At 36.0% G+C, this 13,768-nt stretch overlaps 2 protein-coding genes across 10 annotated transcripts in view; one reads left to right on the top strand and one right to left on the bottom strand.

Moving 5' to 3' along the window:
• Vps4 (vacuolar protein sorting 4) overlaps positions 1 to 6,090 on the bottom strand; it is a 43,161-nt gene extending 37,071 nt beyond the window's left edge. Inside the window, exons 1-2 of one of the 5 annotated variants that reach the window (XM_081764512.1) lie at positions 5,980 to 6,090; positions 1,139 to 1,184 (exon numbers count right to left, since the gene is read on the bottom strand). In XM_081764512.1, the coding sequence (XP_081620638.1) occupies positions 1,139 to 1,162 (24 nt within the window). In that variant the 5' untranslated portion in view covers positions 1,163 to 1,184; positions 5,980 to 6,090. Of the gene's footprint in view, positions 1 to 1,138; positions 1,185 to 5,316; positions 5,514 to 5,681; positions 5,880 to 5,979 lie in introns of those variants that run through there. The other 4 variants (XM_081764513.1, XM_081764511.1, XM_081764515.1 and 1 more) reach the window with 4 other exon arrangements.
• A 588-nt stretch (positions 6,091 to 6,678) lies between these two features.
• The window catches only part of Vap33 (VAMP-associated protein 33kDa), a 33,972-nt gene continuing 26,882 nt past the window's right edge, over positions 6,679 to 13,768 (top strand). For 2 of the 5 annotated variants that reach the window (XR_014132144.1, XR_014132143.1), the window contains exon 1: positions 6,681 to 6,892. Coding sequence is in view for 3 of the 5 variants with exons in the window: in XM_081764510.1 (XP_081620636.1) it covers positions 6,835 to 6,892 (58 nt within the window). In the remaining 2 variants the exon portion in view is untranslated. Of the gene's footprint in view, positions 6,893 to 7,123; positions 7,182 to 13,768 lie in introns of those variants that run through there. The other 3 variants (XM_081764510.1, XM_081764506.1, XM_081764507.1) reach the window with 3 other exon arrangements.

Genomic DNA, 13,768 nt, shown 5'->3' with positions numbered 1-13,768 from the left:
TATTAAGGAGAAAACTTTCGCTTAAAGTGACATCCGAACCGCTGCTTGGTTTACATTTGAAAGAAGGCTTGTGGTTCGACCGAGAACTGAATGTGGGACGCCTTGATTATAAGTGAGAAAGATGTAAAACTAATACAAATGGTTTGATATGGGGAAACGTCACCACGAAGTTCATACGATTTAAAGCATTTTTCATTTTTGTTTGTTTGTTTGTTTAAAAAAGCCCACCCTGATGAAATCGCTGCGAAACTTGGATTTTGAACATAGAACGGTGAAAGAAATGATTCACAGCTTAGGTTATCAGAAGCTTTGTGTCCGTTGGGTCCCACGTTTATTAACTGAGAACCACAAACGTCATAGACTAACCATTACCCAAACCCTCTTCAGAGATTTGGACATAAAGGTGATGAGTTTTTGACGAGTATTGTAACTGGAGATGAAAGCAGGTTCCATAATTATGAACCTGAAACAGAACGACAGAGTCTGGAATGGCACCACTTAAATTCGCCACCGAAGAAGAAAGCGAAGACAGTGCAATCGGTAGGGGAAATTATGGGGAGAGTATTCTGGGATGCACAGGGTTGCTCCGTCGTGCCATGTGTGATAAACGTCCTGGAAAAATCATCCTTCAACAGGATAATGCGCGTTCGCATACTGCACGTGCCATTGTGGAACAGATCAGGAGATTTGGGTGGGAAACACTTCCACATCCTCCCTACAACCCCGACATGGCACCTTCCGACTACCATCTTTTCGGTTTTGTGAAGGAACAGATGCGAGATCATCGCTACGAAGCAGTGCGTCAGTGTCTACGGGCAGGTGGAACGGAATTCTACTACAAGAGTATTTTCAAACTTGCAAGACGATGGATAAGATGTGTGCAAAAGAACGAAGAGTATGTGGAAAAGTGAAAAAAAAAAAAAAAAAAAAAAAAGGTCTGTATATTAAAATAATATATTTGGTTTCACTTATTAATAAAATAAAGATTATGGTTGTAAAAAAAAAATGTTGCTCATGACTTTCAGCATGCTCCTCATACTAACAAAAAGTTCAAAAACTTAGGTGAGTTTTTTTCAAGTGGGTCCAATCCCAGGTCTTTTCGGGTTGGGCTCAATTGGGAAAACCCTGATATACATACCTGTAAAGTACTAGTTGTTGCCATTATTACCTTCCACACTGGTTAACTGCGAAAAAAAGAAATAAAATAAAACTCATACACAAAGCAAACATTAATACGTACTTACTAACATTACAAACACAACAATAATTACAAACATTAATAAGTACCATTAAATATGAGTTACATGAATGTTCTATAAAACATGAATATAACATTACTTTTGCGAGTCGTATTATTACAATATACAATAAAAAATTGGGTAGTTTCCAATAATGACAATATTAATAAATATTGAGAATTCGTGATTCTTCAAGTGTCCTTACAGTGTAATCCCTGCTTGGTTATCTTCTGCTATCTGCATTACGATTTTAGTAGGAAATTTGAGACCAATGGAAAAACTAAATAAACCACAAAGCTCAAACCTTTGTTGCCTGAATATGTCATTAATCCTGTTCCGTTTTCCTATCAGACAACCGAAAGGACTACATCACAAACCAGAACAAATTCAACAACTTTTACATTCAGATAATAAATTACTTTTGTTTTTGCATGTATTACATATCGCTTACCGAGGAAAATTTCCAAATATGCTCTAGGAAATGTTCAGATGAAGTTAACAAGTCCAAAAAACTAAACTATTTTGTGATGAGTTAATGTAATCCACAAACTATTTTGTGATGAGTTAATGTAATCCACCTAACCACATCCTCTAATACATAGGTTATAGCGTAACATACATAACCACAAAACTGGAGAACAAAAAGCAAGAAATACTTACGGGGGGCGCCGTGTAGGCTACAGGAGGAGGTGATGATGAGAATGAGTAGAATGAAATTTTTCGTTTAATGTCACATGGTTATGCCCACAGAGATTAATGTAAGTGAATGATTGTAAAATTACTTTTTTGTGCTCTCCCGGGACCATACGCACCAAAGGTACACGCGCTAAACACTAGACCAGCTGGGGGAGGGGAAGGTGAGAGTGAATGAAATAATGTAACGATGAAAGTGGTAGAAATCCAAGAAAACCCTAACACCAGGAGTGAAACCTCTACATAAAATGGTTAAGACACAATGTACAGTAGTGCATACTCGTGCTATCTAAGTCTCTGGGACTTGGAATTGCATTGAAGAGTTGCAAAATGTATATTATTGTAACATTTTCGCGCTGCAGGTTCAATCAAATTCAGAATTTGGAAAATTTACTGCTAAAATTGAATACTCGGTATCAAAACAATACGTAGCAAACGTATGCAAATTTGGTAACAGAACATGACTTTGTAAAGTATTAGATAACAATAATTAATAATAATAATAAAAGCATGTGGTAGTCGTCTTTATCTTCACTTGAGACAAATAAGTGGAATGTTATTGTCAGCCAGCGCAGATCTTTTGTTAATCGCATTTGTTATAGAAACAATTAATTTTAAAAAATCATGCTGTTTGATAACATTTTGAATGTACCACCAACCCTATTACAAAGCAACTTTCTACGACGTGCTGCAACATCTATGCAAAATAAAGTTTATCTAAACATAAGTTTAGAAAGTACTATTTGTTCTTGCACTGAGCATTAGATCCATCAGAACATCTGTTTCCTCCTCATAGTAACTTTAAACAGTAACTAGCATTAATTTCATAGGGAGTGGCAAAGAAAATATCTGGGAGATAGCTATTATTCTGGAAAAGATATTATTTGACTTACATTACAATATCACATGTAAGCTATGGGGGGCAGACGTAATCATCAGGGGGTGTCCGATCCCTTGCCCTCCTCTGATGTCATCACTGACTATAAATGAATGAACAATGGCCTGCTGACTAGTCCGATGATGACTTTGTTCCTCATGGTGTAAAATGGATGGAAATACTTTCGTGGCACAACCACCTAAATTAAAGCAATTTAAACTCCACCTTTGGAAGTGGAAATTCTTGTGGAATTCTCACGCTGATTTCAAAATAAAACTTCGCGGATACATTCATAACTATCTGAATATTTTTTAAAATATTTTTTTAAAAAAATATAGTCCTACATACCATTTGAAAGCTTTTTTCATAAGCATTAAAATGATGCCTTAATCAATGTCTTAGTTTTTTAAATTACTTGCAAACACCAATCGAACAAATATCACGCAATTTTCGGTATATTTTGAGAACTTTAGGGGCATTCAATTTTGAAACTAATTCACATATCAACCTGAATTATTAGGGTTTGTCATTTTCCAAACGTATACAGAAGTATACCAAATTTCATCAAAATGTTGCAAGGTGATAAAATTTGTAACAGATGATAAAAGAACGAGACAGTTTTTGTAAGCGGGTAGTAAGAAGGCAGCTGTTACGGAACTAGAGTAACGAACAGAGTGAGTGCGGTGAGTATCGGACAGTCAACAGGCATTAAAGAATACTGAAAAGTCAGGTGGTCGATAAAACCTTCTTCCACACAAACATACACATCGGGAGGGACGCTGCTTTTCTTTACATTGCTCGATGGGTATCTGAGCAGTACGGAGACAAGAGGCGGAAATTAAAAAAGTTTTCTTGTCCAATTGTTAGCAGCCTTCAATTCTCGCATGATGAGAAGAAGTTCTATTTGCCAGCAATAAATCCCAGATTCTGATCGTCGTTGTTGTTGGTAGGTGCTCCATTTGGTTTACCGTTTCCGTAGCAACAGCTTGGAAAGGGCGGATGTTGGGAGACGGAGATCAGTATCTACTAAGAGTATCATTGACTTCGTTTCCCGGGATGACAAACTGCCCTTTCGTATGAATAAGAGTGACAACTTAAGCATTGTCTCGGGTTCGAAGCTGTTGATGAATATTAATATACAGCAATATAGTTGTAGACGTCCATGGGTTGCTACATATTCCTTGTAGAGCACTAAAGTTGTCACTGCAAATGCAGCGATAAGTATTTCCCTCTGCAGCTACAAATTCAACAAATGGCCTCTCCTACTTGGTGCAATCTGTAAGCTTAATCTGGCTACAGCTCACTAATCTGTAGAGTTACCGATTGCTTTTAATTTCTCAACAGGATTTTACATCTCTTCTCATACATGATTAAAATGATATGAACATCTTCTCAGGCAACTGAGCAAAGTCTCTGCAATTAAGGAACCAGTGAGTAGGCCACGATAATAACCTTAATATTACACATCTAAACTTTTTTTCTAAAGATATGTGTAACTTAAGAATGAGACAGTATGCCATTTTCTTTTTTTATATCTCTGTACAGCTATAAGCCGTTGAGATTTTTTTTTCTTTAAACACACGTCATTCCTAACAAGGTTCTATAATGCTGGCCCCAACATATAGGCGAAAGTAGGTTAGTAGCCACGATGGTTCTTTTCTCCATCAAAGCTCAATACTGAATTCACATAGTAATGCCGAGCAAGCGACAGCGAGTGAAGGTGAATCAGTAGCCAGGTTGATTACTTTATTACAGGTCTGGAGAGTGGGCGCCACACAGCAGTACGGTTGAAAGGGCAACGCGTTTTCTCTAATTGTGGCTCTAGTGGGTTTTAATTTTTCGCGATAAATGACGTAGTTTCATCATGCTCGGTGCAATTATGAGAAAGATACATACTAGCCTGTGATATGTGGTCACTATAAGCTAGTATTGCATTGTCTCCGGCAGGGCAAAGTAGGAGGGCCTACAGAGTGTAGGTGCGCCAATGAGGACGAGTATGCGCATAAAGAAACATTTCTTTGTTTCAATACCTTAAATATGGCTGACCGTTTTCATGGTTGAAATTAGCGCCACTGTTCGTGTCCACACTACTAATTGCAGCGCGTTTTGTAGTTAATTCTATTTTCCTTGTGAAGTTTATACATTTTACAGGTACGTTTCTATTTTGTGGCCTGTACTTCAAGTTCGACCCATTATGTGACCGAGATTTGAAGAAAGTATTCAAAGTTCATAACTCCCAAATCAATCAACGAACCAAACTATATACTTTTTTCTTTTCATACCTGGGCAATTATTTCTAGCAATAGATTTTAAACGAACTTATATTGCACAGTTACCTGCATAACGTCTCTATACATCACGTGATCTTGATTTGTAAAATGACACTTTATCCTAAACTTTTCAATTAAGGCCCCTATTTATTCACCACAGTTAATCAAGCTGTATTTGAAATCTACACGGAAAGGATCTGACGACTGTCGTTGTCACGAAACTAAATAGCTTATTTACCTATTAAAGTAAAAACCTGATCATGAATTATGCGCCGCTCCTGGCAAACACAGGAAAACCTTCGTATAAACTGTATGGGAATATTTCGTTGCTCCCATATCTATAGTAATATACATTCGATGAGTCAAAATATTACGTAAATAATCCAATTAGATGGAACTTCCTCAATTGCCTTGAAACCATTCACAGTTACCGACTTGCCCTTCAATCTGTTCCTAGTTAGTACGGAACAGCAAATGACACTGATAATATATATAATACACATGTGATAAACGAAACGACCAATGATTAGATCACTTCGATTGCGTTGACAAATATCTCTTGAACCACACCAAGATTAAAAAGCATTCAAAACCTCAATATACCTGTAATTACCAATATGCTACAATCACTGACCTCTTTAGTTAATTGTTTACTAACAAGAGAACTGAACTTCCTGACACTTATTTATCGTCCTTAAAATATATATTATTACATTTTGTACGCTTAAATCACGAGAATTCACAAACTAGCAAGTACGAACCGTACAACTATTCATTTCTTTTCATCATAGCAAAAGTGACTTTTCAGTTTATGCACTTAATTTACCTCCTACATGTATTTTAAATAACGTTTACTAACGAACAATTGACTGATCTTATTAGAACAATACATACGACCTACCACTGTAAATAATTTAACAAATCACCTCCATAAAACTGACAACCTTTATGAATGCCTTGTTTTTCAATTTCTCTTCAGTATTTTTAAACAACACATTCACAGCGTACAGACTGTAAATACTTTTACTAAGGACAGATGATCAATGGTACCAGGTGAACACAGAACCTATTTTCCGATGTTGACATAGTCAATTAGCGTGAAAAACCCTTGGAAAAACCGAAGTGACCAAAATAAAACAAACCCTTTAGAAAAAAACAGAATGTTTCAACAATGAAAATACTTTTTCTGTTAATACATCAAGCAATAAAAGTGCGTTGCTAAATGAACTCCTCCCAATAAACTTGGATTTTTTCGGAAACTGTGTATTTTCTGTCAAATGCATAACTAGTAAATTCATATTGAGATTTCTTCTCTAAAGTTAAAATATAATTAAAACATTATACACATAGGTCAATTTTAATTTTTCGAATTCCATGCAAATTATTAATGCATTTGTTTTAAATGTCTCAATTTTAACATACATTATTATAAATCTAATTTAAAAGGTACATCAATCTATTGGAAGTATTGATATTGATATAAATATCAGAAATAAATGATGTGTACAATATGGCTATTTTGAATTGTTAATTTAACATAATTTTTGAATAATTGAGTGACAACTATGCGAAAAGTCAGTGTGTCCGTTGATTGTGACGTAATATGAAGTGGCCGCCATATTTACTTAGTGACGCATGCGTATTTTCTGAAAAGCCTGAATCAGTACTGTATACCGGGGACGAAATCTTGAAGCCATTTGTGAAGAATTCTAAATTCGACTCTTAAATTGTTGTCGATCTTGGAACTAGAAAAATAATGGCGAAACCAGAACAGATTTTGATAATAGAACCACAACACGAGCTCAAATTTAGGGGTGAGTGAATTATTACGAGTAAATAAGATTGTTGTTAGTGCTTGAACGAAACTACACCTTCCTAGCGGACTAAAACCAAAGTTAGATAGCTTAATTAATTTGCCTGCTTCTGCCTTTCAATTGAAACATACAGATAGTACATCGTATTACATATATTATTTCTTTTTACTCTACATAAGTTGCATTAGTGAAGCCGGGTAATGTAGTGACTATCTCTATTCGTATCAGTGGGAGGTGTGGAGAGCTATGGATGATTCGACATATCTCAAAAGTAGTGATGAGAAGGAATGTGTGTTGTAGAACAGTCCTAGATGTGTGCATAAAAAATGTAATTTACTGTTATTTGCAATCACAAATATTCTTGATTAACATACTAATATTTTAGCAAATTGCTGGTCTATATTCTAGTACTAAATTAGTATTGGCACTAGTGTTAAAGTGCCTTGAGTACATATGAATATTATTGGGTTAAATTCCAAAGTTGGGCGTCCGTTTCCAGCAAAATTTTTAAAATTTACAGGAAAGATATGGATAATTTGATCGTTTGTGTGCTTGATAATATATAAGAGTCTCGAAAAATCTGTTTATTTGTTATATATAAGCGGTTATAAACATGGGACTATACGGCGAGCGGAGGGAACTACTTGGCGCAAGGTAACCAAACAGTTGCATTGTGGGAAAGAAACGAGCATTTATGTTATCAACATGGCGAATGTACAAGGGCAATGAACTAACAGTTTTAACATTTGTGAAGCAATACGTTGATAACGAGCAAAATCTTTTAAAAGTTTGTGAAGAGCACGGATTAATGAACCTAATAACAAATTACACAAAGTGTACAAAGGAGATAACAGTGAAAAAACTTGGTGAAAGTGGACGCCCAACTTCGGAATAAATGCCTTATTTGATGTTACTTTCTCGCTTACAACCTAGCTAAACCTAACCTTACATCTTTAAATACGTAGTTTATTTATCTTTAGAAAGACAAAAGCCATTATGATTGGAATAAAGCGGTCGATGTCAATTATAGGAGAGGAGAAAATAGAACGTGTGACTAGTTTTCGATACCTGGACCTGGGTAGTAGTGTTAGTAATAACTTGGAGTCCGAACGTGAAATAAAAGCAAGGATAGGAATGACGAAAAAACGCTTTAGGAGGAAGAAAGTATTATTTTGTATAAAGAATTGAGTAAAAGGCTTGTAAAATGCTTCGTGTAGAGTATTGCACTGCATGAGTCAGAAACATGGGCATTATGCAAAAATGGTGAAAAACAACTGGAAGCTTTCGAAATGTGGGTGTGGAGAAGAATAGAGAGAATTAGCTGTATCGAGCGGAAAACGAATGACGGTATTTTACATGATATTAAGAAGACGAAGCTGGTTGGGACATTGGTTAAGAAGGAAATGTATCATGAGGGACGTGCTAGAGGGTATGGTGGCAGGAAAGAGAGGGAGGGGGCGAAGAAGATAACAATTAATGGACGATATCAAAATAGGAAATTCATATATGAAGACGAAAAGGTTAACGGAAGACCGTGGAGCGTAGAAGCTTCTCAGTTGGGGCAAGTGACCTCCCAGTGGCGACAGAATACCTTTGATGATTATGAATATAAATTTTGACTATTAAAAATAGCTACCGTAATTAGCGAATTGTCTAAAGTAAAGTTCTGAGGAAGAACTTCCGAATTGAGTTGAATGCATACTGAATACTTAATATATGCTACTGAAATTGATACTGTAAATGACTGGCAAAAAATTATGTGCTCATTAGTATTCTACACAGGAAGTAAAAGTATGTGTTCATTCATGAAAGGAATCAACTCTCACTCAAGCTGAGTAATGCATACAACTTAACTGTCATTTGCAGGTAGTAATACAATAACATGGAAGTATATGATGCTTTATACTTATGCTATTTTGAGTCGGCTTAAAAGGAATGAAACGTGTTCTTCGCGGATGTTGGATAGGATTAATCTCCAACGAAAGGAATATTTTCGAGAATATTTTACAATGGCAATAGCTCAATGGTTACTTTTGTAGATATATATATATATAGTTTTCAAAGAGAAAGTTCAAAATTCTGAAATTCCTTCAATAAATATTATTTTGAGGAATTACATATAATTTGCATGTTCATAACAGATTTTGGGTTAAGTGCCAGAGAGTACGTTCAAAAATATGAGAAAATAGGTAAAATTTACAGGAAAGAAATAGTGAATCGGATATTTTCCGTGAAATTCATACAAACTAATTAAGTTTAATATGATATTTTGACATACCAAAAGGTACGTCATGGTACTGTTTTAAGTGGAGGGATGCTGACATCAAACATGAGGGTGTATTAAGGCAATTAGGCCTAGTTCCCCGTATTCAAAGATAACAGTTCCATGTGATGGATGTGACATTTCAGATTTATAACCGCATGTGCCGAGGAACAGGGATTATTACATTTTATGAAGAGAGACAGATTATTGAAATTGAGCAGAAAATGTCATAAATACAGGAAAAAGTTAAAAATTAAAATAATATAAAAAGCGAAAAAAAATTGTACGTATTTAAATGTGAACATCATAATGGTGGTGTGAATGTATTATGAGAGCAACTAGCCGAATAAACCTAATATTTTATAGAGACCTTCGTTTACGCGTATACCCACCGTCAGTGACGCGCCTGATCTCTGAACGCAACGCGCTGGGTTGCCAATTTCGTCCTATTTTCTTTTAATGGCAACATAGCATTTTTTAAAATTTAGTTCTATGACATATGTCTGGATACAGTTAGTATTTATTTGAGTGAATTTACGGTATTTATTCCAAAGTTGGTCGTCTGCCTGGTTTTCGACAAAAACCTCAAGAACAGCTACGAAAATTTAAAAGCCATCAATTTTTAGGACGACTAAAGAAGAAAATGAAATGAAATCTTTGAGTTACGTCCCACGCTTATGCCGGTTAGGCTAAAGGAGACGGTGATTATGAGAAATGAATAAAATGGTGGAATGAAGAAAGTGGGAGGAAACAGGAGAACCCCGAGAGAACCCACGCACACGGTGTTTGTCCACCACAAAGTTCACTTGGCGGAACCAGGGTTTGAACCCGGGACCCCATGCACCAGAGGTGAACGCTCTACCAGTGAGCCACCGCGGCCCCTGACTAAAAAAGAGTATAATAGAGGAGGGTAAGGTAGAGTAGAGTAAGGTAGTGTTAAGTAGGGTCGGGTTAGCTTTGGGATGTTTGGAGCCTTTTAGTTCAAATTAATGAAATGTAATTTCTCGTCTCTGCGTAAGGATGCCAAATGAAATATTTTTGTACACCTGCTGCTAAGTTCAGGATACAAATACTTGCTACTTTCTCAATCCAATCATGCGGTAACTTTGCACGAAGTAGGTCCTTCCGCGTGCCAAATAGTTAAAAGTGAATTAGCACAGAGGAATGCAACTTGTTTCTGGAGAAACTTTCTAAGATGACAATTAATTTCGTAATAAATAAGAAAATGTTAACGTTTTTAAGTGTGAACATGTTTGACGTGCTCTGCGGCACAAAGGTCAAAATTTTGTGATACGCGCTTTCTGTACAGGAGATCAGGGTTTGATTTCTGGCAGGAACTCTCATGTAGTTCTGATCCCATGTTATTCTGTAGTCTACTTTCTTAGATAACTTCAGTACTGAAAATAGACGTTAAACTTGCAAAATCAGCCAACCTATAAATTTTTATGCGTAGTTTATGTCAGGTTATCTTAGAATGCAATCGGTTCAGTAAGCTATACTTTTTTTTTTTTTCTTTAATTTATTCAGTGCCTTTTATGCAATTCATTGGATTAGAATGGCTATATCACTTTTTCCTCAGTGTATGTTTGAAATGATGGTTTTGAAGAACATAATATTCTTTCGGTAGAGAACTCGATACGAATGTTAAGATTTCAACATTCTGCACTAGATTTCAAAATATTAAAATTGACTTTCATCTGACTGTGTAGAACAAACTCATTATCTCAATACAGCCATAAATGTCCATATTTTTCCTTCAAACCTGTCCTTTTTCGGGATCTTATCAAAATTCAACTAATACAAGAATAGACAGTTTTAGGTGGGCCACTCATTGACAGCAGGGTAGTCGATTCAAGCTGACGAGCAGTGCAAGCAAGAAACTGGATTCACAATGGAATTCAGCCTCGTATTGCACATCAGGGTTTGCTCAAGTGGGCCCAGCCCGAAAAAACCCGGTGGGTTTTTTCGGGTTGGACCCGCCTGAAAAAAACACCTTAAAACCCATCTGTTTTTTCAGCTTTTCGTTAGCATATTATTGGTACAACTAAGGTGATCACATTGGAAGTGATTTTTTTTTATCAGATTTTGGCTTTCCTTGGGCGAATTAGGTACTTTCACGTTAAGGTATACAACATTGAACGTAAAACCTTTATAAAGTTCTGAATGCACTGAATGGACATATATATATATATATATATATAACCGTACCTTAGATTGAGATAATTATAGAACAATTTAAACGTATGGATTGTGCTTATAGCTTATTTGAAGTAAAATATGCAATTTTATATTTTAGAAAATACTTTCCGTAAATAGGATGCTCGCCCACTCGGCGCCGCCGAAGGACGTTTACGTCTGATGGTTTAGGGCCATAGGTGCTGGTACTACAAGTAAATATGTAGTGTATTAATAAAACTATTTGTATTATTTTTTATTACCTTTGATGGTAACACAAGTATTCTTCAGTAAAGTTTGGTTTTCCAACAACAGTGGTCCAATTTTTACCTGTGGTCCACGGGGTCCCTGGTTCGATCGCAGCTCGCGCCGTGTGCACTTTGTGGTGGACAAACACCGTACTTGTGGGTTTTCTCGGGGCTCTCCCCCTTTCTTCATTCCACCATTTCATTCATTTCTCATAATCACCGTTTCCTTTAGCCTACCCGCCATAAGCGTGGGACGTAAAACTCAAAGATTTCATTTCATTTTTTCGAATGGTGATTTCTCCGGTGGAACAATTGAGGCGTATAGTTTCTAAATCCGCCATCTCCAATTTTCAAAAAAATTAGATAAGTAGATTTACTGGTATTCCTTTCCATGCCCGACACGATGAGAGAGATTTTTTTAATTTGGTAGTTATAATGAATGTCCAGAAAGCAGGAAAGTCTTTCTAAAAAGAAAATTTTATCTCACATAATCTCTGAGTTATCAGTTTTTCCTGTTTTTCTCGAAACATTTTAGGAAGGAGATGGCGGATTTAGAAACTATACGCCTCAATTGTTAAGCTCAACGCCTTGTATGAAGAGGATTCCGAGTTCGAACCTCGGTATGTAGTAAAAGGTTAGAAATCTACATTAAACTATAGGTCCCTAGGTACTATAATTCAAAGTTTATAATTAGGAGGACATTAATAGGTCCAGGGGGCCACTAATAAGGCTCAAGGGGGGCTCGAACACCGCTACTTCATACACACACACACGCACCTTAACTTACGTAACTTTTTATGCAACTCAAGAGGGCAATACTAAAACGTAGTAGGGGGGGAGGGCTTTCGCTCCCTGAGGTATGGCTAAATTCAGCTCTGACCCCTAGTCTCTACATCAGGACTTCTTCACCCGATGAAAAACAGTGGCAAAGACAAACCACCAAGCTGCACCTTGCTCAGGGGCTTTGGACGTCGAAAGGAGAGAAAATTAATTGTTAAAGAACCCTAAAACCAACACAACTGAACATAAAGCAAGTGAGGGCAAAAGCCAAAGTGATTTATTTTCTTCAGTGATTTAATACATATTAAAATACATAAATTTCGCCTGAAGTTATGCAAAATGTACAAAATTTTTCAAATTTCGGGGAGGGGAACGGGCCCTCCTAAATCGTAGATATTATCTGGGAACAAACATGCAAACACAAAAGAATTTTCGTCTTAAATATCGAATAGTGATTTCCCCGATGCTATATTTACGATTTACAAACCCTATGGTACGAAGGGAAGAAAGCAGATTGTACCGTTACATGTTCAAAACTTAGAGACTTAGGTCAGGTAATATTTTAGAAGCCTAACATATAAGTTGACCTAGTCTTCAGTCCAGTATGATTCGACTGCTCTAAAATTCGATACTTTATAGTGATACAATCTGGCTCTTATTTTCACTCAATTTATTTCGAAATTCGATTTTAATCAAAGTTTTTTTGTTGTAAAAATCAGGTGATTTAAATCAATCCACTCTGAGGAAAGGTAATCATATTGTCAAACCGGACGCATTGTTAAGGTTCCTTCTTCCTATGTACAGTTTAACAATTTTTATACATCGCCGAAGAAAGGGTCAGAAAGCACTGAAATCGTATGAGTAAATCGCAGAAATTAGTGGTATAAGACATACTGTTTTTATTTGACTTATGTATCCTATAGCATATCAGCAAATATTTAATCACATGAATTTCTTCTATGTGAAAATTTTACAAGCTTTTTACATGCGAACATTATTAATATTAACTACTATGATGGAAGGGTGTATTTGATAGAGGTAACAGTTTTTCATATTTTAAGAGAAGTTAGTTTCCATGATTTTCTTACACGTAAATTTTCATTGCTATACACTTCCTATAAAACTAAACCTGTTGAAGGTCGTAGGTAACGATCAAAGATTAGATTGGAAATTCATGAAAGAATATTGATTATTCTGAATACGGTACTGATTATTCTTCACTTTCTCGTGCTTTGAACGAATATCTATTAGCTCTTTAAGTTTGAATAGTTGGGTTAGATTATATCTAAATTTTAACAGTAAGTGGTCAGTTTTGTTATTTCGAAAGCTTGACAAGCCCTGCTTAATATAGTGTGCTTTGGTAGTCTGTTTTTCTTTGATTATTCATTGTGCTTTAAATATTGTAAGTAC

Source organism: Thermobia domestica, chromosome 7 (genome assembly GCF_964235325.1).
Source record: "Thermobia domestica chromosome 7, izTheDome1.hap1.1, whole genome shotgun sequence".
Taxonomy (NCBI): domain Eukaryota; kingdom Metazoa; phylum Arthropoda; class Insecta; order Zygentoma; family Lepismatidae; genus Thermobia; species Thermobia domestica.
The sequence above is the reverse complement of the archived record's forward strand: the minus strand, read 5'-3'. Positions and strand labels throughout refer to the sequence as shown.